Below are 26676 nucleotides of genomic sequence, written 5' to 3'. Positions count from 1 at the left end.
TCCCACGTTTGATTTAGTTGTATTTGCATTAAAGGAGTTCTTTCCAGCACGATCTGAGCTATGAGGTCAAGGAAACCATGAAAGAAACCTTACTTGAAGTAACATGTTTCTGATTCTGAATCTCACTCCCGGTTTCTGCTCAGAAAAAACCAGCAAAATCTGGATCATCACCCAGAAAGAGAAACCCTCTCCCCCCAGAAGTCAGCGCGGCTCATTTCTCTTCCTCTGTTGTGTACACAGTTTTTTACTGGGTTGAAGTTTGAAAAATCAAGTGTTACACAATAATAATCTGGAGAAACTCATGGAGTTTGCATTCTTTAACCTCTGTTGAAACCTGATGCTGGCTTCAGGGCACCAAATTATGCTGTTGTCCCAGCAAATCTGACAAGATGCTCTCAAAGAGTCTCCTTTGGAGCCGGGGTACCCACAGGAAGGAGCTGCACCTCCTCGCTGCCTCTTCTGCTGCTGGCTTGAGCAGAAGGTTGCACTGGAGAAGACAAGGGTTCAGCAGGGCACTGAGCTCTCCTCCCAAGCTGCTCCTTCATCCTCACAGCTGGAAGGTACTGCTTGCACTCATGGGCTGTCCCAGCCTGCCCAAGGAGACAGGGACCCTGCGCTCCAGGAATAATCCGGATCCTTTCTGAGCAGCTTAAGAGACCCCCTTCTGTCCAAGGTATAGTTAAGTCCTGGTACTCTCACTGCCAGCAGCAGAGTTCAAGGGCTAAACAGACATCTGCAGTGAGGGCAGACAGGCCAAAAATGATTTTCTAAGACACAACCAAAAGCCTTTTTTGCAGGACAAGTGGCAACCACCAGCGAAGGGCGCCTGGGAAGAGACACCCGCAGACACCTGCCATCGGCCGGCGCAGAGCTCCCAGTCCCTTTCAGACGTGCCTGCTCCTGGCCCTGGCTGAGATGGCGTTGCTTTGGCCAGGCTCTTGTGCTCCTGTTGCTCATATTTCCAGCTTCTGGGGAGGTGAGGTGCCTTGGGTGTTTCTAGCAATTGGTCTTCTCTTATCTGAAAGTGACAGTTCTAAATCTGCAACCTCTTTATAAAGGTGCCCACTGTTTCCCCGCTTTACAGCAAGGGAAACTGAGGCTCAGAGACACACGATCACGCAACGTAGCTGTGACCTGGGACTGGCCCAGGGCCTCCTTGGTCGCAGCCCAAGAGCACGTCCACCTCCCCTGCGAGCCCCAGCGTGAGGCTGCCTGCACACAGGGCCGGTCGCATCTGCACTCACGTCTTAAACGCTGCAAAAGGTGATGCTCGGGGTGTCCCCGGTGCTCTGCTAAGGGCCAGCAGCTCAGCCACACCCGACACAGCGTTTCGTGTTGCTCGCTGCAGTTCTTTACCAGCCCACCGCCAGGCAGCCAGCTCACAGCAGCAGCAGAGCCCAGGGAACCACGACGCAGGTCTAAATGCTCGAAAAAAGTTACAGTCTAAAACAAAAAACCAAAGCCCCAACCAAAAACCAATCAAACAAAAAACCTCAAAACCAAACTCAAGACCGTCTTAAAAACAGGGATCTGGATAATGTTTTCCACATATTTGGAAGCACTGTCCTGGCCGTTTGCAAATGCCAGATCCCTTAGGAGATGCTAAGCAGAGTTGCTGGAGCTGTCTCAGGAACAGCAGGAATGAAGCAGTGTTGTGCTGCTGCATCGTGGAGACCTGCCGAGTTTAAAGCTGGGTTCCAGCAAGCGGGAAGTTTGGCACCGGCCATCAGAATCCTTTTATTCCTTTCACTGGCTCCTTAGAGCAGAGACAGCAGAAGGCACGGGGAGGGTGGCCGGTGGGGAAAGAAGGCACAGTTTTTGGGTAACACACTGACCATGGCCCCAGGAGATCTGAACCCCACTCACCCCTCCACTCCCTCGCAACCCTGGGGCTCTCTGCTTCCTCCCTGCACAGGTCTCTCCAGTTTACCTCTTCCACACAGCGTATCCGGGCTACAAAGTCTGAAGGTGAAAGGATCTTTGGATATTCCTGCAGCGTCTAGCACAGAAAGGTCTCCACCTTAGCTGGGGCCTCCAGCTGATGCAGTGCTCATAAATAATGTAAAGCAAGTTCTTCCACGAGTGATGACAAACTGCCACGCTTCCTGTGATTTCACGGCTCAAGGTTGCATTATCTCGTGTCTAATAACACGCACGTATCCCTACAGTTCCCCTCCTCTCTAGGCTCCCTGTGTCTAACAACACAGCTAAGCTCACCAGTCTGCTGGAGAAGGGATTCAGCACCCTCCTGCTCCTGCTTGCTTTTCAGGAGGCTACGAATGCATGATTCCTTCTTCAGAGAGCCTCAGCAGCACCCACCCAAACACCCTCCACCCTGCACTACTTGCAAGCGAAGAGCAGGGCTATGGTCCCCCATGACAGTGTCAAGGGAACCTGGTATATCAAATACTTCTGCTGGGGTTTGAAGGCAAACCAAAGCTCCCAGATGGAATGGGAGGAAGCCCATCCTTATGGAGGACTCTGGGCTGTCTGAAGGTTCAGGCAGAAGCTTCATCCCCGTCTCATTTTCAGGGTGTGTATTGCCTTCAAACACAACAGATGGAGACGCAAAAAAAGCAATGGGAAAGCACTCGCCGTGGAGCACGACGAGACAGGAAAATCCACGAATGAGGACAACTCACAGTTTGAGTAGTTTTGTAATATCACTAAACTTAGGACCAGACGTGCAACAAACAGTGACGTACGGGTGCCTGAGCTACTGCAATCAGTGAGTTATGGCCAGCCAAGGGTGAGTGTCAGCCTCTAAATAATCGCCTCTGAAACCCCTGTGCAGGCTCCGAGGTGTCCACCACGGTGCGGCTCACAGCGTAACCCAGCAGGCCACAGAGCTGCTTACTGCAGAGAGCCATTAAGGAGGCACATCTCCAGCTTCACCCCGTCCCAAAGCCCCACTGAAACGGATGCAAAATGCCTTCCAGCTTCAACAGATCTCAGATAAATCCAAAGCGAGGAAGGGAACACAGGCTGGAATACAGGGATTTTCCACTCATTGTTTCTAAGTACGTCCCGCGCTCTGCAGCTTGGCTGAGCAACCTACCTGCAGGCAGCAGCAGGAGCCTGCTTCGTGTCTTCTCTGAACAGAAACCAGAGGAATGCGAGCAATGGAAAAAATGTTGAGTGGAATATCAGCCAGGCTGCAGCACACCAGCCACCGCATGAATATCCGATTTCAGCCCAAATCTCTGCAACCACCATATATAGGAAGCATTTCAACAAGAGCAGACATCTCTCCAGAGCACCGTCTGACAGCTCTCTCACATCTCGAGCTCTCTCGGAAGCGGTATGGAGAAAGGCCTTTTCCAACCATTATCAAGGAAGTTAAAAAGAGGCAGAAAAGAGCTGGTGGTGTTGACATTCATACCAGCTTCCTGCAGCACTTGCAAGTCTCCAGCAGATCTCTGAACCTTGGCTTGGCATCTGGACCCTGCCAGCTACGCCGTCCTGGGCTCCCAGGCCCGGCGGACGAGCATCCCTCCCGGGGGGCTGCTGTCCCTCCCCGGGGCACCGTGCCCTGGCCACGGGCACCCCTGCCCTGCGCTGACTGCGGGCAGAGCTCCTCAGCCTGCAGGCTCCGAGCAGAACCGCGTCCTGAGGAGCCACAAACTACGACACAGGGAAAGTATTACGTATTTTGTGTTACAAAACACATGCACTCCATAATCTAGAAGAAAAACTGAGATCTACTGGGAATCACGGAATCCTCTGGGTTGCTAAGTCCATCTCAGGTGACCAAACACAAAGGGGCTCCAGAAATCCCCTGAGCATCTTCAGCAGCTCTGCACAACAGCAGGTCAGAACCCCTCACGCTGGAAACATTCTCCCAGTTTTCTGGCCCAGGACTTTACAGGGTCAGGTTATGATTTACAGCAAAAGGGGTTCCAGAGGCACCCTCACGCCTACAGCGAGGGGACAGGCTCCGCTTGCTCTGAAAAGACAAGAACTGTTGAAAGAACTTGTGTGTCCCAGCAGCAGAACCACACAGGGCTGCCCTCCACACCGGAGAGGCAGGCATGTACCTGTGCGTCTGGAGATGGGCTTGGGAACCCAGATTGTGATCCAGACTCCTGGACTTCGTTTTTGTTTATTTTTTTTTTTTTTTTTAACATGCAGCTTTATGGTTTTGACCATAAAAAAAAGACAGGAAAAAAAATCTACCCTGGAAAAAAGCAGCTGCGGGGACCCGCTATTCACTAAACCACACGCCTGATAGCAGCCAGATGCGAGGGAGGGGAAGGGCTAGCTTTCAGCATTTGCACACCACAGGGATCAGCCCAGGCTTTTGAGACTCAGCAAGAAGAAAAGCTTTGAAATTCCTACTTTAGCACTCCAGGCAAGGCAAAACCCAAGCACCAGCAGTTGCAGAGACAGCTGGGGAAAGCTGTGCTCTTTCTCTCCGCTGCAGAGGCCGACAGCATCACCACCAGAGCCGTTTTCTGCTGGCTGTTTCACACTGCTGCCAGCCCCACCACTGCCCCTCAAAGCAGGGAGGGGAATCGCCCCCCGGCCTGGTGTCCTGGCTAACCCTCCGGCCTGTGCTGAAGGGTTTGCTCATGAGAGGGGTCTGGCAGGACCCACAGGGGTACCTCAAGGGTCTCCCCTCCTCACAGCCCCCAGAGTGTGCACACCCCCACCCCCCCGGCTATTCCCAGCACTCAGCAACAGATCCTTCTGACCAACCTCAAGATCAAGGCCAAGGCTTTGAGGGGGGACGTGGCATGAGGAGAAGGGACGGCAGAGTCTCCCGTCCTTCACAAACATCACGTAACCTTCCTGGTCCCCATCTGGAGCCCGTTCCTACGGTGGGACCCACACTACCGCAGGCACAACGGCAGGGCTGGGGTTTGTGCTCCAGCTGCTCCCCGGGGCAAGGCACGGGCACGGCACCGGATCCCACGGGGAAACGTGGCACTGCTGGGGAGCGGCTGGCAGACGCAACGCCCCACGCTGCGCCGGGTCTCTCTGCCAAGAAACCTGTGAGCATCTCTGCCTTACGCAATCAACAGCCCATAAAGCTCAGCGACATGTCCTACATCTGCTTTGTTGGTCTTTTTTTTTCCTCCCTCGGCTCACCGAAGCTGTCTTTAAGGTTATTCACCCTTGTGGAAACTGCTGGGCTGGCAAAATCACACACAGCAGGAGCGTTTGCTGGAGAGCGAGGCCGGTGCGTGCAGGTGGCCTCGTAAGAAAGGCAGCACGGGGTTACCCTGCTCCGGCTGGGAACAGGCCACGGGTGATGCGAGTTTCCTTATTTCGCAGCCTGGTTATTTCTGGCATGAGACACAAGCTTCTGTTCCTCTTGCAACACCGCAGCCACAACGGGAAGGGTTACGCACCCCCGAGAGGACCGCACACCGCTGGGGAAAACACTTCTTACAGAAGCTAAAACACACGGTGCTGCTCCACCCGCCCGGCTCAACAGCACAAGGGCAAGGCAAGGCCGGGGGGAGGTGGGCTGCAAACTACACCCCCGTCCTCAGCTGCGTCGCACCCTCTCACACAGCCAGGGCCCTTCTGGGGGGGTAACAGGGCTGGTAAATCCGGTCCCACCGGGCAGGCTCTGCCCACCTTGTCCTTCTGCAGTACCAAGGTGGTGCCTGCACTTTCTATCGGTGAACTGATTCTCAGCGGCCCACAGCGACCTGCAAGGGAACGTCTCAGACTAAAGCACAAAGGAGACAAGATTCATGAGCTCAGATGCTAACTCTTCTACAGAGACAACCACGGGACAGTCACGCCGGCTTTCCTCGTCAGTGTCTCTGGTGGACATAGCGCTCATTTCATAAGTGCTTGGGAACTGCATTTAACAGGGCTTAGAGAACACGGTGACGAGGACCATCAGCATCTAGTCTGACTTGTAAAGCACGGGCCAGAAGAATGTGCATGAGCTACAGCAGATCACTGAGGCAGACATGTCTCAGGGCGGTCACTGGGCAGGAAGCAGAGGGTGGGGCTCAGTGGTCACTCCTCAGGTTAGAGGAGACTACGCAAGGGTTCCTCCAAGCACCTCTGCTGAGCAAGCTCTTCCAAGATCATGTTGAACAAGGAGCAGTGAAATCACCAAGTTTGCAGATGACCCTAAGCTCTTCTGAGCAGTCAAATACCATGTTGATGGTGAAGAACTCACGAAGAACCGCATAAAGCTGAGAAGACAAAGGCTGCAGGAGCTTTTATGAAGATAAACGTCAATCAACGCATCTATGGAGAAATAACGTAAAGCGGGCCTACACGATGCTCAGCTCTGACCTGGCAGCTACAACTCGGGAAAGAGACATTGGTGTCTCCATGGACAGCTAGCTGCAATTCTCAGCCCAGAGGACAGCAGCAGACAGACAAACCAGCAAAGTGCTGAGCAGCATCACAACAGCTGTGGAGAACAGCCGCGAGGGTGTCATTTGGGTGCTACATAAAACCTTGAGGTACTTGTCTCCCGAGTGCCGTAGCAGTTCTGGTCTTTGCTTCAGGAGAAGGCCACAGAGTAGTCAGAGCAACTTCAGGGATGGACAAATAAACCGATTAATGGGATGTAGTCCCCAGCCCAGATGCTCTAAGTGGGGGGAAAATATGAGGTAAATGGATGGTAGAACACGGTCCAGTTCACGTGCTCGCCATGAATAGCATCCATCTTCATAACTGTGGACGAGAGAACTGGGGCTAGGCAGGCCAGTGCTCTGACCCGGCAGGGCACTCCTCACCCCCTTGGGGTGACCTCTCTCAGGCCAGGCTCGCGTGCCGAGAGGTGCAGTCAGCGCTAGAAGAACAGAAAAAGTGGACAGAAGTTCAGCCTTACCGACAGAGCACGGCACTTCTGGCTGGTGGGTCTTTGCTTCTGTGGAACAGAAAGAATCTTTTCATTGTTTACAAGGTTTTGCATTGCTCTTAGAAGCCATACAAGCTTTTCTGAGCTACTTAAACTGAGACCATAATTGTACTGAGCTGTCACCAATAAAAATAAAAGCAGTATTTTTAATTGCTGCTACTTCCACCAGCGCTTCAATCGACAGCAAAGCTGAGAGCGCACATTCAACAGCTGTTTGAACACTGTCATTCCTTTGTGCAAATGCAGATCAGAAGGGGAAATAATTTTCTATCAGGTGCTTTTCCTAAAGGGTAATGAGTCCTTGGGTTAGAAAAACTTTTTGCAATTCTTCATGTTAAAACCTGAAGCAGTAGCTTTCAAATGTGCCTGTAACTGGACCAAAAGTGATTGCTCTGGTGAACAAAGCACCTCATTTTTCCCAAAAACCTAAAATCAAGTGAGAACAGAGGCCAACGTTCAACGCTGTTTCCATGAGACATTAGCTACACTCGAAGCTTTACTTCCATTTTAGGAAACCTGGAAGCATCCACCTACCACACGATTTTTCTCACGCGTAAGGCTGCAGACCAGGGTTCAGCAGTGCCCGACCCCTACAACCGAGATCGGCTTGTCTTGGCTCAGCACCTCCGTGGTCCTGCTGGGTGGCCAGGCTGGCAGAAACGGGCATGCTCACAGCTCTTCCACACAAGGCCCTTAATCAAAAGGTGCTTTAGAAGTTGGCCTTAATGTTACAGTGCTGCGTGCTGTTCCTTTCACAGCTTGTGATCTTTCCCACATCCTCACTCAAAGAACAGACCCTTCCAGGGACCTTCACATTATTAAATTGTGGATTTGTTTAAGAAAAAAGAAAAAAATACCCAACCAAGCCCCCAAACCAACAACCTCCTACCCCTCCAAGACAGAATCTCAGTCCTGCTGCTGCTTCTTGAGAGGGAATTGCCATCTCCTCTGTGAAGGCAGGTCACGATACAAGACATCACGCTTCAAAGGCTAAGAATAGTCACCTACACAAATCACACCAGAACTGGTGCTAACTGGTCCTCCTCGGCCTCCCAGCTGGCCTGGGAAAGCAGTTAGGCACCAATAAAAGGCCTATGGGACACAGTCATTAGCAGACTCTGCACCCCATGACCCCCAAGGGAGCCAGAGGAACGCTTGCCTCGCCTGCTGCAGCCTCCTGTCCTGGAGCCACCCCGCTGGACCCAAGGCCATCAAAGTTTCTTCTCTACTTTGTTCCTCGACGGCTGTGCAGTCACTGAGGGCTTTTCAGCCTGCTTTGCTCACGGGAGGCTGCACTTCTCTGCGAAGGTTTAACTGCTGCTATTGCATTATGGGATTCTTCCAGATTAAAGTCATGAGAAACCTGAGCCCATAATCATTACTCAAAATGCACAAAGGATCTCTTCCACCCCTTGCTCCCCCCCAACATCATCCACAGCTTTGAAACTTCATGACACACTCCTGCTTACCCTCTGGGCGCAATTAGACCACTTTAAAGATCCATCCGAAAAGCATCAGCTCCCTCACCAAAAAAAAAAAAAAAATCCAGTAAATTTCAGTCACCTGCTCTTTTTCGTAGTCTCCTTGGACTTTGCCACTGAGAACAGGCAGGATCACACGACGTGAGGCAGCTACACTCACTGCTAGGGACTGTTCACCAGCGACTGAGAGAGGGGGACAGTCGTAGTGCTTTCCAGGGATCACACGTGCTGGGCAAAACACAACCCAACTAGTGACATCCTGCCCTTTGATAAGCAAGCCCTGGATTCCAAAAGAAATCAGTGGATGTGGACACTTCCACCGTGGCAAATCTACTGATAACCTCTAGAGAGAAGCACCCGCCAGTGTCCCACAGCCACCTAACACCACACCAGGAAAGCTGTACTTAAATTACTGCCCCAAAGTACCACCAGCGGCTGCACCGTAGCCACAGTGACTTCGGATGCACGGGAGAGACAGGGAGAGATACTTCCTCTTCTCACAAACTTGGCTTCTTTGCTCACAACTTCACCTAAAGAATATCGAGCATTTCCCACTTCTGAAACCACCAGCAGCAACCTCAGAGATCACTTAATGGGTGGCTGCACAGACAGGCGTCGCACGTCCTTGCAAAGGTCACTCTGAAGGATCGCAAAATCCACATAACGCAGCTCCAGCTCGCGGGACAGGCGACAGGTACCCGCTCCGAAGCCGGCGTCGGATTTCAGACACCGCCTGCTTCTTCACTAAGATCTGGACAGGGCTGGGAGAACAGTTCCTCCCTCACTACTGTCCGTGACTGCTGAAGCCCAGCAGCCTCCGGGGAACGCTGCCGACACAGCCCCGACGCCCAGCACCCGGGGCAAGCGCTTTACCTTGGAGGAAAACTCACCGTCGGCTGTCCCAGCTGGCACGGAGCGACGAAGCCCGGCAAGACGCCACCATGACCAAGTTCCTAAGCTGTGGGAAAGCTTTTCCTCGGTCAAAACGTCTCTTCCGCTATCTGTGTGCGTGCATGTGTGTATCGCTCTTAGGTGATGTAAACAGAAAGGCATGCAGAGCAGTGGGCGATATGTAAATTCAGCTGGAAAATCCCACAGCTCAGCCAATCTCCATGCTGCCTCGCAGCTTTGCCCTGGCTGCTGCGAGACTGGAGGGGTTTAGTCTAGTGCAGAAAAAACAACAACTCTCTTAGCACACACAGATTTATTCCTCTGAACAGAGAAATCTCTGGGGACAGGACTGTCCATCGCTCACTTTAAAGGGAGTTTGAGTTCCTCGCCCTCTTTAGACAGCTCCCAAACTATTCAGAATACTGAGAGCCAAGCAGCCTAACAAACAGCAACACAGTGTTTGCTTGTAGAGACGATCCAGGGAAATCCAGTTAAAGCAGAATCACCACAAAAAGGCAAAGCTTTCTGGGCCCAGCGAGCAGGGCTCGCCTGAAAGTCAGGCGCTGACCGTGGGGGACTTCTGCTGCCGGACACCCACCCCACGGGGGAGAACGATGTGCTCCCACGGCGGAGCCTCTCCCGGGACCAGGCACCGCACGGAGAGCTCTCGCCCCGCTCCAGCCCCCAGCACACCTCCCACAGTCCCCACACCTCATTAAAAGCAGCGAGGTGACGGCTGAAGCTCCGAACTCCGGCTGCGCTGAAGGCAGAGCGGGAGCAGTCTGTAACTGGGTACGCTGGGGTGCCACTGCCCCGCACTCCCGGGGGAGATGCTGAGCTTGAAAGAAGGGTGACAGGCACCCCTGGGAGCAACCACCCACCCCACCTACTCCCTTGCCCCAGGCAGATGCTACGTCCCCAAGCCCAGCCCGCAGGCGAGGGGACAGCCAGCGGGTGCCTCACCATGCCCACAGCAAAGCAGCACAGCCAGGGAAGCGAAGGCAAGAGGCTTCAAAGTCAGGAAGGAAGATTTCTGACAGACCGAACTTGTCGACGCAACCCGAGCGTTTAGTGAAATTGGGAAGGATTTTCTCACAAATGCCTTTCTCCTGGCGCAGTTGGGCTTGGCTGAGACGACCCCAGAGGCAGGCACGATCACGCTGCAGAAAGTGCCGCAGTCGTGGTTAGCGGGGGCTGGCAGCGTCCCGCAGGACAGGAAAACGCTCATCCCATGAAGTGCCCAACTGCTGAGAGCCAGCTGAACTCAACCGCGGCTGCCAAACGCCGAGCAGCGCTCCGGCCCGGCCCTGGCTGCCACGCAGACGCTGCACGGCACGGTGAAGCAGGCACCAGCAGCAGCACACGGAGCTCGGCACCGTCCCAGAGCCCGCGGGCGTCCCCGCAGCTCGGCTGCGTGTGTGGAGCCCCAGGAAGGGACCGGCTGAGCGCAGCAGGGTTTCAGGGCACACAAACTCACCCGTGGTGTTTCATGAGTGGCTTCAGGCCATGGAAGGCTGCGCTGCTGCAGGAAAGGGCAGCTCTGGGCCCAGCCCCACCACTCTCAGGCCGCAGAGCGCCTGGCATCACCATGCGATCCCTTGGGCCAGGCAACCAAACTGCCTCAAAACTATGCATTTGGTGGTTTTTTTCCTTGGGTTCAAGTAACATCGTGAAAATTCATGTTTGAGTGTTGTCAGAGAAGCTGCCTGCATTCCCTGACCGAATGTTCTGGTCACTCCAGCTTGGCTTAGGGTGCTCATTGCCTCTTGGCAAAATTCAGCATCACGAAACGTTCCCTTCTGCAGGGCAGTTTCCCCTGCAAGCGATCTGCTGCCACACGCCGCAGCGAACCACACCGCAGAGCTGGAGCTTTCTGCTTGCGTTGGCCTGGCCCTTCTCAGCCTTACTCGAGACAGCAGAGCCCAGGGTGGGGGACCCCAGGAATTGGCAGAGGGCTTAGGAAATCCCCAGACTCCTTGATCTTCCACTCCCCAGGCGTGCGCCGAGGACAGCACCGTCTGTCCTCTCGCCCCTTGCCAACGGTGACAGGCAGCTCTCTGGACTCGTGGTTAGCGGATGCCTGGACAGTACCTGACACAACGCAGCCCAGTTTTTGGCAGTGCCTCCAAAACTACTGCCCTGCAATAGCAGAAAGCACCAATTTATCGCGGGAGTGACAAACGGATGCACATAAAACAGATGGCAGGATATCCCCGAGAGCTTCAGCTGCAAGGAGCACCAGAACGAGGTGATGGAAGCGCAGCGCTGGGGTGCCCAGGCCTGGAGAAGGACGGACACCTCTCCTGCACTGGGTTGTCTTCACCTCAACACACTGTCTGCAAACCAGCTCCTCTCCTCACACAGCTCCCAGGGAGCCTTGTAAAGGCTGTAATGGATGCGGTTGACTTTCTCACACTACTTTCCCTCAGCAGGGGCTTTCCAGAACCATCCTTCTCTCACACAGACCTCTCCCTGCAAACCCTACAAGTGTCGTCGCGGCTGCAAGCAAAAGTCACTGACAGGCAAACGCTCCAAGCCAAAACACCACAGCTTTTTAACGGGAACCCCAACTGCTCAGGGCAGACTGAAAAGAACACATCACTGGGGTGAAAATGCACAGGAAAGCAAAATTAAAGTGCTGGGATTGAAATAAAGCGTTGGGCAACAATGTCAAAGTTGAGAAAATAACTGCTAGGCCAGAGCTTACCCCCCGGGGGGTACAATTGCCTGGACCTGGCTCGCTACGTACATATCAAACACAACTAAATTCTGTACCAGCTTTCTTCTCCCGCTCATCGGCCCCCAGCAGAGCCTGTCTGAGGCGCTGCCTTTGATACCAATGGAGCTCAAAAGCGAGCTGAACCAAAAGAACCTCCTCGCTTCTGGCTTTCATGCAACACAACAGGATCGTCAGGTCACAGTCATGGATCAAACGGGAGAAAAGCATTCGACAGCAAGTCGGTCAGAGGAACAGCAGCTGCAAGCTGGTGGGAGAATAAGGCAGAACAAAACAGCATGTTTGAAATGAGGTGACGACAGCGCAATTTCACTGCCTGCTCCGAGACGTGCAATTGTCTCGGGGCAGTTATGGAGATCTACCACCAAATATCCTACATTGCGCAAGTTGTGAAGCAAGGCATCAGGAAGTGGGGTTACTGGGAGATCAAGAGAGAACTGTCAGCAACGCATGCCCCAAGGCAGACAAGTAACGGAGCAGAAAAAGACAAAACTAAGCATGCCCCGCGCCGAGGCACACCAGCGGACACGGGAAAGCAGCCAGGGCAAAGGACGAAGGACACGGACAGGATCCGCCGAGCACCTCAGGCTCCCGTGAGCGCCTGAGGGACCACGCTGGCACCTGCGCAGCGTTTAAAAACCAGCAACGAAACCGCCCAGGGGCGGGGAACGAGGTGGCAGAAGACGAGGCAGTGCTTCCCCACAGCTCCCTCGTCCCCACCGCCTGGGCCGGCCCTTCCCCTCACAGAGCTCCCCCGGGCCCGGGCCCGGCCCTTCCCCTCACAGAGCTCCCCCGGGCCCCGACCCTCCCCCTCACAGAGCTCCCCCGGGCCCCGGCCCTTCCCCTCACAGAGCTCCCCCGGCCCCGAGCCCGACCCTCCCCCTCACAGAGCTCCCCCGGGCCCCGACACTCCCCCTCACAGAGCTCCCCCGGGCCCGGGCCCGGCCCTTCCCCTCACAGAGCTCCCCCGGCCCCCAGGCCCGGCCGGCTCCCCTCGGCCCGGCCCCGCTCGTACCTAGCAGCAGCAGCAGCGGCGGCGGCGGCCGGAGCACCGGTGCCCGGCCCCGGCACATCGCGCCCCCGGGCCTGCTCCCCGCTCGTCTGGTGGCCCAGCTGCCGCCCGGGCCGGAAGCCCCACGTCCCGCGCTCCTCGGGACTTGTAGTCCGGCGCACCGCCTCCCGCCCTCTCCTGGCCGCGCCTCCGTGACGTTAGGACTACAACTCCCAGCAGCCCTCGCGGCTGAGCGCTGGTTGGCGCTTTCCTAGTCACTCTATGCTACAATCACTGCTGCTACTGGCTTGGCTCGGCCTCCTCCAGGGGCCAATCGCGCGGCGGCAGACCACCGCCTCGGGCCACGCTGCGCCGCGCGGCGCCATTGGAGCGAGGAAGGGCGGCGACCAATGAGCGCTGGGAGAGGCGGGAGGGCGATCACGCCAACCGCTGGAGATTGGCCGTATCCGCAGGCAGTCTGACCAATAGCGGCGTGGGGGCAGTTATAAAGTCCGCAGCGGGAGAAGGCATCCCCCTTTTCTCAGCGGGAGGTGAGCGGAGTTGGGGTGCGGCGGGGCCGCTGCGGGGCGGGCCGGGGATGATCCGCAAATCCATTTCTGACACCTCGTCTGAGGGCGGCGGGCGGCCGCGGCCCCTGCTGACGATCCGCGGCTGAGGCCCGAGGGAGCGGCGGCGGGGCCGGGCGGGGTGCGGGGGCTCGCTCTCACCCCTCTGCCTTCTCTCCTCAGGGGCCGGCGGGGAGCGGATCGCGGCGGCCTGAGGGGCGGCGGGCGGCCTACCGGCCTTCCTGCCTTCCGGGGCAGCGGCACCCTTCGGGGCCCCGGGGCTGGTGGAAGGCCGTCGGGCTGCGGAACCGCCCGAGGTGCGAGAAACGAGAAGTCTAGCGGGAGGGAGGGCCCGGGGGGGGGGGGGCAGAGGGCTGCTCCCGCCGCACACTGCGGGGTCTGCGCTGATGGGTTCTGCTGAGGCTGCTTGGGTCGGCTGCTTTCCCCGGCCTCCGATCGAGTCCGGCCTCGTAATTCTTAAACTGCTGCTGTATCTCCTCTTTGGTTTATGTATCAGGCCGATTTTATACCTTACGGATTTAATAAAGTTTTCAAAAGAGTTGTTTTGCTTTTGCCTCTCTTTCCCAAGTCCCACGCGGTGTGTAACACCACCGACCAACTGCGAGCGTCGCGTCTGGGCGCCCAGCAGAGCGTCTTAAAACTCTTCACAGAATCCCAGCATGGTGGGGGTTGGCAGGGCCCTCTGTGGGTCACCCAGCCCAACCCCCTGCCCAAGCAGTGTCACCCAGAGCAGGCTGCACAGCACCGCGGCCAGGCGGGGCTGGAATATCTCCAGAGAAGGAGACTCCACAGCCTCCCTGGGCAGCCTGGGCCAGGGCTCCGTCACCCTCAGAGGGAAGAAGTTCTTCCTCCTGTTCAGCTGGAACTTCCTCTGCTTCAGTTTGTAAAAAATACAAAAAGGTTAAAAAATGCTAAAAGGTTGCAGTGCAGCTTGGCCCTGCTCCCTCCCGTCCGTGCTGGAGCAGTGAGCCCGCGCTGGCGGCGGAAGGATCCCGGTGGGTTCAAGCATGAGCAGAACTTTGCGCGATCAAACAGCGCGGGTTCGTACGTTGTAAAGTGAAAATATCACCGCAGCCGCAGAGATTATTAAAAAACTTTATTAACAGGAATGAAACAAAAGCTGTAAACGAGAGCCAGCGAAGATGAGCACGTAACGCCGCGTCCTCCAGCGGGTCTGAACGCACCGAGCAATCAGTTCCAGCTCCTCCTCGCTGGGTGGCAGGGAAGGCCCGCGCCAAAGGTCCCAAGAACCCAGGAGGAGCTTCGGGCCGGGTCGGTGCGAGCTCCGGGGAGCAGTCGGACGGGGGGGCTTGGGCAGGGGCTGCAGCAAAGCTCAGCTCTGATGCCACAGGCACGGCTGCGCTGCCTCTGCTGTAGCAGAGTTCCCCCCAACAGGCGTTTAAAGCACTCCGAAGCGCAGCATTTACATTGGCCTCATTGAAATCGGTTTTCAGACTGGTTTTGGTCCCATGCTAAAGAGGTCAGTCAGGAGCTGAAAGCTTTTTCTACAAGACAAGAAGGTGCACGGCTCTCCTGCCCCGCGCGGGAGCGGGAAGCAGCATTCAGCACGCTGCCCCTCGCTTCTGCCTTGCGGAGGGTGCCGGCGGCTCTGGGGCAGGGGGTCTGCGTGGCGACCGCAGCTGCCGCTGCGGGCGGGCCGAGAAGACGCGGTGCCAGGGCACGGCTGGGTGCTGGGGCTGCCCAACCGCCGCCCTGTGCCTCCCTGCACCGCGGCGATACCAAGCACGCGCCCTTGGCAAGCTCACGAATCGCGAAAACCCCACGCCCTTTTATTTTCTTCCTCACCTCAGCTAGCGAGCGCGCGCTGCCCAGCCCAGAGCGAGCGTGGAGGTGGCTGTGGGACCAGCAGCTTGGCGTGGGGGAACGCGGGGCACGCGGCGGCCACGGGAGCACAGCGAAGCTCACCAAAGCAGCGAGTTCTACAGATTCCCGACAGCGCCCGAGCGACTCCCGGAGCCTTCCCCGTGTCCTGTCGCTACCTGCAAACAAATCCTAAGAGCGTGCTCGCAGCAGGCGCTACTGCCCTGCAGAGCCAGAGAGGGTGCGGAGAGATGGTCCAGGTATTTCGGGGAAAGGCTCGGCTGAGGAAGGGATGGGATGGGATGGGGATGGGGATGGGGATGCGATGGGATGGGATGGGATGGGGATGGGGATGGGGATGGGATGGGATGGCATGGCATGGCATGGCATGGGATGGCATGGGATGGGGATGGGATGCGATGCGGTGGGGTGGGGTGGGATGGGATGGGGATGGGGATGGGATGCGATGCGATGGGGTGGGATGGGATGGGGATGGGGACGGGGATGCGATGGGATGGGATGGGATGGGGATGGGATGGGATGGGATGGGGATGGGATGCGATGCGGTGGGGTGGGATGGGATGGGGATGGGGATGCGATGGGATGGGATGGGATGCGATGCGATGGGGTGGGATGGGGATGGGGATGGGGATGGGATGGGATGGGATGGGATGGGGATGGGATGCGATGCGATGCGGTGGGGTGGGATGGGATGGGATGGGGATGGGGATGGGGATGCGATGGGATGCGATGCGATGGGGTGGGATGGGGATGGGGATGGGGATGCGATGCGATGCGATGGGATGGGATGGGATGGGATGGGATGCGATGGGATGGGATGGGATGGGATGGGATGGGATGGGATGGGATGGGATGGGATGGCTGCTGCTCCGGCAGGAGCAGCCGTGCCGGCGCTGCCCAGCCCCTGGGGTCTCCGTGGGGAGCCCCGAGCTGCGGTGGGGTGCAGGGGGGTCCCGCCTGCCCTCGCCCTGCTCGCTGCTGCCAGCGGAGCTCGCCGCCCGGCTCCCGCGGTGCTGGCACTGGCAGCAGGGCTCTGCTCAGTCCCACGCGCTGCAACTACCCCTGCAGGAACCGATTTTCCACAAATAATTTAAATAAAATTTAGCTCAGACAGTTAAAAGACTTGTTTCTCCCTAAAAAGCTGTTTAGGAAAAAATGCCCTGCTCTCAGTCGGGTTTTTTTAGGATCCTTTTCCATACTGGTATTGTGCTGGACCCAGCTGAAGCAGCAGCTGCTCCTCTCCCTGCCGCTCGCTGCGGCGTCGCCGCCTGCCCGAATCGCGTGCAGGAGCTGCGGAGGGGTCTTTGTGCGCGTCAGGAACGCGGTGCTGGGACCAGCACCCCGAGCACAGCGAGGGGCAGCGGCGTCGGAGCCGGCGCCGGGCTGAGAGCGGCTGTCAGGGCAGTGCGGGGAGGTTCAGTGCGCTGGGCACCCGCTGCCCTGCGCGTGGGATTTTCAAAGGAGAAAACTGCCACAGGCCAAACACTCGATCCAAATTCAAATTTGTACTTAGAAGTGAGCTTTAAAAAAACAAAAGAAAATGCCAAGTGCCTGACACAGAGCCCAGGGGTGAGGAGCCTGCTGCAGAGAGCTGGCGGGAGAGCCGGAACCCCGTAACATCAGCGCCGCCGGCATCCCCCAGCGCCTGCAGCCACAAGAAAGCGCTGTCCCAGGAGAACTTTGAAGATATCAAAGCATTGTTGCAGTCTAAAAACGCTATCACGCTTACATGAAGGTATTTGGAATAAGCTGCAATACATTCGCTTTCTTCTCAATTAAAGTACGAGGAACGGCAGCAGCGAGAGCCCCGAAGCCCCCCGCGAGCAGACGAGCGCTCGGGACGCGCCGTACGACGGACAGGTTAGCGCTCGGACAGACAGCTACGCTCGTGGCTTCTGCGGGGACGGGGAGAAACCCCCGTCGAGGAGGTGTCACGGCATGAGGAAGGTGGACAGACATTAAGTAAGCAACTACAAAAATGGTTGCCTCGAAAACAAGACTTCCCTGCGCGCCCCAGGCCAGGGCTCCGAAGGGCGGAACGCCAGGAACGCGGGGAAAGAAAAGGGAACGGGGGACTTCTCCTGCGCAGGTGTTGGGTGGGGAGAAGCCGTTCGCTCCCCTCCGTCACACCACAACCCCCACCAACATCCAAGAAGCCTCCGGGTGCTCCTGGCCGCTGCCGAGCGGGTAGAGCCAGCCGGGGCTACCAAGGCGCGAGGGCGAGACCCCAGCCCCTTCCCCAGCGCTCACCTCCCGCTGCACGGGGCCGAGCCAGCGAAGCCGGGGGGCTCGCAGGGCGGACGGGTGCGATGGGGGCTCGGGGAGCAGCGCCGGGCACGCGGCTGCAGCACGGCCAGCGTCCGCCCCGGCCGAGAGAGCTTTTTCTGCTGCTGCTGCTTCCGTCCCTCACGCCTCAGCTCACCTCTTAGGCAGACACAGACACGACAGACAGACAGACAGACATGCACACACTGTCCACGAGGAGAGAGCGCGGCGCACGGACGCTTGGCAGGAGTCTCTGGACAGACGCACCCAGCGCGTTAGGACCGGCAGCAGCCCGAGCCCCTCACTTCCTTCTTCACGTAGTCGTGGAGCTTGAATTTGGGCTCGTTGGGCAGCTTCATGGACCTGTGCTTCAGCTCCCTGCGGGAAGGGGAGAAACGCGTTCCCTGCCTGCCGGCGCCGCCTGCTTCTGAGCCGCCCGGCCCAGCTCAGCCGAACTCGACTGGGTCACAGCATCCCAGCATGGCAGGGGTTGGAAGGGTCCCCCAGCCCAACCCCCTGCCCAAGCAGGGTCACCCAGAGCAGGGGGCACAGCACCGCGGCCAGGCGGGGCTGGAATATCTCCAGAGAAGGAGACTCCACAGCCTCCCTGGGCAGCCTGGGCCAGGGCTCCGTCACCCTCAGAGGGAAGAAGTTCTTCCTCGGGTTCAGCTGGAGCTTCCTCTGCTTCAGTTTGTGCCCATTGCCCCTTGTCCTGTCGCTGGGCACCACTGGACAGAGTCTGGCCTGACGGTTTGCTAAAGCTCCCCCTGATGAGACGCTCCATAGCTGACCAGAGATGGCACGTGCCTGCCAGCGCAAGGGCTTGGAGGTGGGAGCCCAGGGAGCAGCAGGGTGGGTGACAGTGCCAGCCGGTATCCCCAAGGCTCCCGTCCCCCCCCCAGAGAGGTGCCCAGCACGGCCGCCCCACTCACTCACTTTGCAATGGCTGTGAACGCTAATTCAACGTTGAGGCCACTTTTTGCGCTGGTCTCCATAAAGGGAACGCCGTACTCCTGCGGGACAAGACACACCGACGTCAGAAATGTCACCCGGGATGTTCCCGGCTCCCGCCGAGCCCCGGCCGACATCGGTGCCTGCCCCAGGAGCTCAAACCCCCCCGAGAGAGCGGCTCTGCCGCGGTGGGCAGGAAAAGCTGAGTGAGGGCTCACAGCTCAGGGGTTTCTCACACAACTGCGGAAATAATTTTTGAGGACAGAGAAGCGAAAAAAAGTTAGTGGAAGCTTAGAGGAAGAAAAGCAGATGAGGAGGAAGAGGAGAGCAAGACAAGAAAAGCAAAGCACTCCCAGATGTATTCTGGGTCAGACTGGTCTCCAGTTAACCATTCCACTGGTGTACACCACCAGGGACACGTGGCACTCGCACAGCCCCGTCAGCGCCCGGACACCTCACGTACCTTGGCCAACTTCTCTCCGTCTTCCCTCTTCACCACTCGGTCCTGGGCTGAGTCCACCTGCAGTGAGCAGTTTGGGATGGTCAGCAGGAGGCAGCCCCCACGTCCCCTTACGCCCTCCCAGGCTCCCCTGCCCGCGGCTTCCTCGTGGGACCATCAGGGGAGGAAGAGGAGGCTCTGGCAAAGCCGCGGGGCCGGGCTCACCTTGTTTCCCAGTAACATCAGGACCACGTCTTGCTGCGCGTACTCGTGAATCTCTGTCAGCCAAGCCTGGAGGGACACAGCCGGAGAGAGGGGTTAGCAACAGCTCCGGGAGGAGGAGGAGGAGGAAGGATGGGGGCTGCCCTGGTCCTGGGCACTGGGAACCCTCTGTGGGAAATGGTTCCATCCCTGAGCGATGCCGGGGGGCTTTGCGTGGGCACAGGGAAGAGGCGGCTGGGGGTCCGACGCCAGATGGAAAGCCCGGCTCAGAAACGCAGCGGCGCAGGGCAGGACCCGCAGGCAGGGCGCAGCCGGGCCCGCAGACCCCTGCGACGCGGCAGCACCCCGGGCGAGGAGCCGACCCCCTCCCCACGGTCCGGCGGGAGCAGCCAGCGACCCGGCCCTGGGGACGAGCAGCACCCCGGGGTGCCACCGAGCCCCGGGGACCTGCTCTGCCGAGCAAGCCCAGCACCCCGCTTGGGCTGCGGACCAAGCCCCGATTCTCCAGGATAACGGCAGCCTTCCAGCCCTGCCGCCCGCGCCGTCCGACCACGGGCTTTAACCCAAATTCCCCCTCGGCGGGGACATTAAATCTCCTTTTGGAGGACAAAGCCGAGGGTTTGCTCCGGGACGTGCCCCACGCCCGCGTCCTGCACGCGCTGCTCCCGTGCCGAGCACGCTTGTCCCGGCAGGCGGCTGAACCGGCCTCCCCGAGCCCCGGGCTGGCTGCCCTGCCCTCTAATCCCACCAAATCTACTCAAACCTGCCCTAATTCCCTGTAATCCCCGACCCCGCGGTGCGAGCGGCCGCTTGCTGCCTCCCACCCGCGCCCCGGCTGCGAGTGCCGACGCTGGGCTCATGGCAAGCCCCAGGCGATCCACCACCACTCCTCGCCCGGCAGCATCCCGCCCGACCCCCGGCCAGCCCGGAAAGCGAGGGACGATTTGGGATGAGAGTGGGAGCCCGGGACCCCACCGCTCCCCAGCTGGGCTCAGGGCGCGCAGCTCCACAGATGGGTTGGTCCAAGGGACACGTGCTGTTCGTTCAGGGCTACGAGGATGAGGAGGGGACTGGAGCATCTCCCCTACGAGGAGAGGCTGAGGGAACTGGGCTTGTTCAGCCTGGAGAAGAGAAGGCTGAGAGGGGACCTTCGAAATGCATCTAAATATCTGCAGGGTGGGGGTCAGGAGGACGGGGCCAGACTCTGTTCAGTGGTGCCCAGCGACAGGACAAGGGGCAATGGGCACAAACTGAAGCAGAGGAAGCTCCAGCTGAACCTGAGGAAGAACTTCTTCCCTCTGAGGGTGACGGAGCCCTGGCCCAGGCTGCCCAGGGAGGCTGTGGAGTCTCCTTCTCTGGAGATATTCCAGCCCCGCCTGGACGTGGTGCTGTGCAGCCTGCTCTGGGTGACCCTGCTTGGGCAGGGGGTTGGGCTGGGTGACCCGCAGAGGTCCCTTCCAATCCCTGCCATTCTGTGACTCTGTGATTCTGTAACTGCTCCCCGGGCTCGCAGCACGCTCTGCCGGCGCCGGCGTCGGGGCCGGGTCTGTGGGGAGAGGGCAGGGGCGGGCGGCACAGGGGACCCCCACAAAAGCCACCAGGAAGGACAGGTCTGCCGGGGCGAGGAGCGTGCAGTGGGATGCGACCCGCTCCCCTGCCCAGGTTTGGCACCAAGGCGGCTGGGGGCAATGCGGGACCCCCAGACCCGACCCGCCGGGACCCGAAGGTGCAGAGGAGGACAAGGGAGCACCTCACTCGGCAAAGCTGCCTGCGCTCATTTACCGGCGCGAGTTCTGCAGCCGGTGCTGTAATTACAGACGGTGGAAATCACAGAATCACAGACTGGTTTGGGTGGGAAGGGACCTTAGAGCTCATCCAGCCCACCCCCCTGCCCCGGGCAGGGACCCCTTCCCCCAGCCCAGGGTGCTCCCAGCCCCGTCCAACCTGGCCTTGAGCCGTGCCGGGGAGGGGGCAGTGGCAGCTCCTCCGGGCAGCCCGCTACGGAAGGAAAAACCTTCCCTGCGTGTCCCCAGGTGTCCCCCGAGCAGATGGGTGCTCGGCGTTAACCGCAGCCCTTCCGGCAGCGACCGCGGTTCTCACCGCCAACACGTGGCCCCGCTCCCCGGGGCTGACCCGCAACGGCGACCCAGCCCACCGCACGCCGGGGACGGGCCGGGGGTCCCGGGGGGTGCCGCCGTACCTGGATGTTGTCGAACGACGCTTTGTTGGTGACGTCGTAGAGCAGGAGCAGGGCTGCGGAGAGAGGGACGCCGCGTTAGTGCCGGCGCGGCGGGAGCGCGGCCACGCAGAGCCCGCGGCTCAGAGCTTGCTCCGCGCTGTTCCCCGCTGCCGGGAGCGCCCGGGGACGCGGCGTTAAGGCACAGCGAGGTCCCTGCTGTAGGAAAGGGACCTGGGTGTCCTGGGGGATGACAGGGTGACCATGAGCCAGCAGCGTGCCCTGGGTGCCAAGAAGGGCAATGGGATCCTGGGGTGCATGAGGAGTGTGGGCAGCAGGGCGAGGGAGGGTCTCCTCCCCCTCTGCTCTGCCCTGGGGAGGCCCCATCTGCAGTGCTGTGTCCAGTGCTGGGCTCCCCAGTTCAAGAAAGATGAGGAGCTACTGGAGAGAGTCCAGCACAGAGCTACGAGGATGAGGAGGGGACTGGAGCATCTCTGCTCCGAGGAGAGGCTGAGGGAGCTGGGCTTGTTCAGCCTGGAGAAGAGAAGGCTGAGAGGGGACCTTAGAAATGCCTCTAAATATCTGCAGGGTGGGGGTCAGGAGGACGGGGCCAGACTCTTTCCAGTGGTGCCCAGCGACAGGACAAGGGGCAACGGGCACAAACTGAAGCAGAGGAAGCTCCAGCTGAACCCGAGGAAGAACTTCTTCCCTCTGAGGGTGCCGGAGCCCTGGCCCAGGCTGCCCAGGGAGGCTGTGGAGTCTCCTTCTCTGGAGATATTCCAGCCCCGCCTGGCCACGGTGCTGTGCCCCCTGCTCTGGGTGACCCTGCTTGGGCAGGGGGCTGGGCTGGGTGACCCACAGAGGGCCCTGCCAACCCCTGCCATGCTGGGATTCTGGGATTCTCTGTTCAGCTGGAGCTTCCTCTGCTTCAGTTTGTGCCCGTTGCCCCTTGTCCTGTCGCTGGGCACCACTGAAAAGAGTCTGGCCCCGTCCTCCTGACCCCCACCCTGCAGATATTTCGAGGCATTTCTAAGGTCCCCTCTCAGCCTTCTCTTCTCCAGGCTCCTCCATCCTTGTCAGCTGCTTCCCACGGGACATCGGCTCTGGCGATTCCCGACTCCCCGGGCCCGGAGCCGCGGCTCGGGCTGAGGAGCCGGGGGGAGGGGGCTCCCCGGGAAGCGGCGGTGGCCGTGCTTACCGTGGGCGTCCCGGTAGTAGGCGTGGGTGACGCTGCGGAACCGCTCCTGCCCGGCCGTGTCCCAGATCTGGAAGGCAGACGGGAGCGAGGGGGGGGTCAGCCACGACCTGCTGCCGCGCGGGCTGGGGGACCCCCCCAGCACCCAAACCAGCCCCAAACCGAGCACCACGGGGCAACCCCAGGAAGCTGCTTCAGCCTTTTGCTTCTAGGGGCAGCAATAATTCAAAACGAGCAGCGCAACCGACGCTGGAGCAGCACCTCCCCGCTCCTCAGCGCGTGGGGATGGAGGCGAAGGGCTCCCAACCTGCCCCTCCATCGGAAAACCCACCCGGCAGACGGATGCGTGGGGACCCACTAATTTGATTTATCATTTTTTAATGTGGTGATGCGTTTGCAGAGAGCCAGGCTGCCCTCGGGGGAAGATTTGGGGGCAGATCGGCTCTAACGTCGTCGCTGAGCTGCAGGCAGAGGAATGGGTGGGTCTTGCGGGGACACGGAATGTCCCACGTCCCACGGGCTGGACGCGGGCCGAGCCAGGGGACGTGGATCCCTTCAGAGGATCTCCATCCCCCTCATCATCCTCCGGCTCTCCCAAAGCAGGAGCTGCCTGGAAACGCCGGCAAAGCCCGCGGGCGCTGCTCCGGTCTCACCGGCTCCAGCCGCAGCCCCCGGCCCGGAGACAGACGGGCTGGGACGGGGGTGACTGCGGGCAGAGCAGCCCCCGGCCTCGGGCAGGGTCCCACCGAGGGGACACAGCAGCCCCCCGGCCTCGGGCAGGGTCCCACCGAGGGGACACAGCAGCCCCCCGGCCTCGGGCAGGGTCCCACCGAGGGGACACAGCAGCCCCCCAGCCTCAGGCAGGGTCCCACCGAGGGGACACAGCAGCCCCCCGGCCTCGGGCAGGGTCCCACCGAGGGGACACAGCAGCCCCCCGGCCTCGGGCAGGGTCCCGCCGAGGGGACACAGCAGCCCCCCGGCCTCGGGCAGGGTCCCGCCGAGGGGACACAGCAGCCCCCTGGCCTCGGGCAGGGTCCCACCAAGGGGACACAGCAGCCCCCCGGCCTCAGGCAGGGTCTCACTGAGGGGACACAGCAGCCCCCCGGCCTTGGGCAGGGTCCCACCAAGGGGACACAGCAGCCCCCCGGCCTCAGGCAGGGTCCCACCAAGGGGACACAGCAGCCCCCCGGCCTCGGGCAGGGTCCCACCGAGGGGACACAGCAGCCCCCCGGCCTCGGGCAGGGTCCCACCGAGGGGACACAGCAGCCCCCCGGCCTCGGGCAGGGTCCCACCGAGGGGACACAGCAGCCCCCCGGCCTCGGGCAGGGTCCCACCGAGGGGACACAGCAGCCCCCCAGCCTCAGGCAGGGTCCCACCGAGGGGACACAGCAGCCCCCCGGCCTCGGGCAGGGTCCCACCGAGGGGACACAGCAGCCCCCCGGCCTCGGGCAGGGTCCCGCCGAGGGGACACAGCAGCCCCCCGGCCTCGGGCAGGGTCCCGCCGAGGGGACACAGCAGCCCCCTGGCCTCGGGCAGGGTCCCACCAAGGGGACACAGCAGCCCCCCGGCCTCAGGCAGGGTCTCACTGAGGGGACACAGCAGCCCCCCGGCCTTGGGCAGGGTCCCACCAAGGGGACACAGCAGCCCCCCGGCCTCAGGCAGGGTCCCACCAAGGGGACACAGCAGCCCCCCGGCCTCGGGCAGGGTCCCACCGAGGGGACACAGCAGCCCCCCGGCCTCGGGCAGGATCCCACCGAGGGGACACAGCAGCCCCCCGGCCTCGGGCAGGGTCCCACCGAGGGGACACAGCAGCCCCCCGGCCTCGGGCAGGGTCCCGCCGAGGGGACACAGCAGCCCCCCGGCCTCGGGCAGGGTCCCACCGAGGGGACACAGCTGCCCCCCGGCCTCAGGCAGGGTCTCACTGAGGGGACACAGCAGCCCCCCGGCCTCGGGCAGGGTCTCACTGAGGGGACACAGCAGCCCCCCGGCCTCGGGTAGGGTCCCACCAAGGGGACACAGCAGCCCCCTGGCCTCGGGCAGGGTCCCACCGAGGGGACACAGCAGTCAGAAGGGCTCAGATGGCTGCGCCAGCGCGGGAGACGTGACGGCAGAGGATGGAGATGGGGGACCTGCTCCCGGGGTGCTCCTCTGCCGAGGGGCTTTGCCCAGCCCCAGCACCCGGGGGGATGGAGCCAGTGGCTACCGGGGCCACGGGGACCTACCTGCAGCTTCACCTTCACCCCGTCCACCGTCAGCACCTTGTTCTGAAAGAGAAGAGCAGAGAGAGGGCGGTGAGGGGCGAGCGCGGCTGCGGGACCCCGGGGAGGCACACGGCCCCCGGCCCCCCACCCGGGCTGATCTCTGCTCCTCGCTGCAGGCGGTGGTCCCAGCGGCATCGGAGCCGTCCACGCCGTGGCCCTGCCGGCAGATCCTCCGCTGCGGGCGACGGCTGGTTGGGCACCTCAATCCTCGCGTGCGCGAGGCTGACGGCGTGCGGAGCGCGGCTCGGGCTGGCAGACCTCCGGCAATAAATTAACGACCACCAGCATCCCACCTTAACGGCCTTCAAAAGACGCAGCCAGCTGCTCCACGCTCAGTTCGTCACTTCAAAATACCCCTTTTCCTGCTGTTTGTACCCATTTCTCTCCCAGTGAGCACTGGTTTCTCTCTCAGGTTTGGTTTCTCTCCTGCTTTGCGTGTTTTTCGCAGGGAAGGTGGGAAGGAGGAGGAGTGGGGTTTGCCCCACAGCCTGACCCGCCAGCCGGCAGCGTGGGGCCGCGGGGAGCCCACCGCTGCCGCTCCGGGCGGCCGTGCCAGCCGGGGCAGGGCACGGATCCCCGCCACGTCCCGCAGCCACCGCCAGCCCCGCACGCCGCACCGGGCTCTCCAAGCTTTAATCAAACCCAACCCTAACGATCCAACCGTCCCAGGGGAAGGAGCAGCGAAGAGATTAATCTGCCTGCTCGACCCACAGCAATTAGCACGGTAATCAGTGGGAGCCCTGCCAGGGAACCGCGCTCCGGTGGGACGGTAACGGCCGATCCGAACCCCCTTTCTCCGGAGCAGGCGTGGGGTGCCAGGGCAGCGCCCATGGGGCTCTTCGTCGCCGTATCGACGTCTTTAACGAGGGCAGAGGGAGCATCTCGGCTCCGGCACATCCACGCTCGCCCAGCGGAGAGGCAACGGGCGCGGGGCAGAGGGCAGGGGCGAGCCAGCGCGCTGAATTTACCCCGGCTGCTAAAGCGGGCGCGGGGGGTCTATAAATACCTTCAAAGGCAGCAGCTGAGATGAGGGAGCGGAGTGATTCACCCTCCGGGAGCGGTAAAAATAGGCAGCGGGCTGCGTTAGAAGGTACCCTCAGCAAGTTTGCTGATGACACCAAACTGGGAGGTGTGGTAGATACACCGGCAGGCTGTGCTGCCATTCAGCGTGACCTGGACAGGCTGGAAAGCTGGGCAGAGAGGAACCTGATGAGGTTCAACAAAGGCAAATGCAGGGTCCTGCACCTGGGGAGGAACAACCTCATGCACCAGTACAGGCTTGGGACGGACCTGCTGGAGTGCAGCTCTGCGGAGAGGGACCTGGGTGTCCTGGTGGACGACAGGTTAACCATGAGCCAGCAGCGTGCCCTGGCTGCCAAGAAAGCCAATGGGATCCTGGGGTGCATCAAGAAGAGTGTGGCCAGCAGGACAAGGGAGGTTCTCCTCCCCCTCTACACTGCCCTGGGGAGGCCCCATCTGCAGTGCTGTGTCCAGTTCTGGGCTCCCCAGTTCAAGAAAGATGAGGAGCTACTGGAGAGAGTCCAGCACAGGGCTACGAGGATGATGAGGGGACTGGAACATCTCCCCTACGAGGAGAGGCTGAGGGAGCTGGGCTTGTTCAGCCTGGAGAAGAGAAGGCTGAGAGGGGACCTAATAAATGCCTCTAAATATCTGCAGGGTGGGGGTCAGGAGGATGGGGCCAGACTCTTTCCAGTGGTGCCCAGCGACAGGACAAGGGGCAACGGGCACAAACTGAAGCAGAGGAAGCTCCAGCTGAACCCGAGGAAGAACTTCTTCCCT

The 26676-nt window shown here is 60.2% G+C and overlaps 2 protein-coding genes across 5 annotated transcripts in view; both read right to left on the bottom strand.

Moving 5' to 3' along the window:
- TRAF7 (TNF receptor associated factor 7) overlaps window positions 1-13080 on the bottom strand; it is a 36890-nt gene extending 23810 nt beyond the window's left edge. The window contains exon 1 of one of the 2 annotated variants that reach the window (XM_075436335.1): window positions 12963-13080. The gene's annotated coding sequence lies outside the window, so the exon portion shown is untranslated. Of the gene's footprint in view, window positions 1-9209; window positions 9299-12962 lie in introns of those variants that run through there. The other variant, XM_075436336.1, reaches the window with a different exon arrangement.
- A 1526-nt stretch (window positions 13081-14606) lies between these two features.
- The window catches only part of RAB26 (RAB26, member RAS oncogene family), a 36427-nt gene continuing 24357 nt past the window's right edge, over window positions 14607-26676 (bottom strand). For all 3 annotated transcript variants that reach the window (XM_075436856.1, XM_075436857.1, XM_075436858.1), the window contains exons 3-9: window positions 24838-24879; window positions 22619-22685; window positions 21445-21497; window positions 19248-19313; window positions 19047-19103; window positions 18569-18645; window positions 14607-18010 (exon numbers count right to left, since the gene is read on the bottom strand). In XM_075436856.1, the coding sequence (XP_075292971.1) occupies window positions 17908-18010; window positions 18569-18645; window positions 19047-19103; window positions 19248-19313; window positions 21445-21497; window positions 22619-22685; window positions 24838-24879 (465 nt within the window). In that variant the 3' untranslated portion in view covers window positions 14607-17907. The remainder of the gene's footprint in view (window positions 18011-18568; window positions 18646-19046; window positions 19104-19247; window positions 19314-21444; window positions 21498-22618; window positions 22686-24837; window positions 24880-26676) is intronic.

This window comes from Opisthocomus hoazin, chromosome 15, assembly GCF_030867145.1.
Source record: "Opisthocomus hoazin isolate bOpiHoa1 chromosome 15, bOpiHoa1.hap1, whole genome shotgun sequence".
Classification (NCBI taxonomy): Eukaryota; Metazoa; Chordata; class Aves; order Opisthocomiformes; family Opisthocomidae; genus Opisthocomus; species Opisthocomus hoazin.
This window is presented reverse-complemented; position numbering and strand designations above follow the sequence as displayed.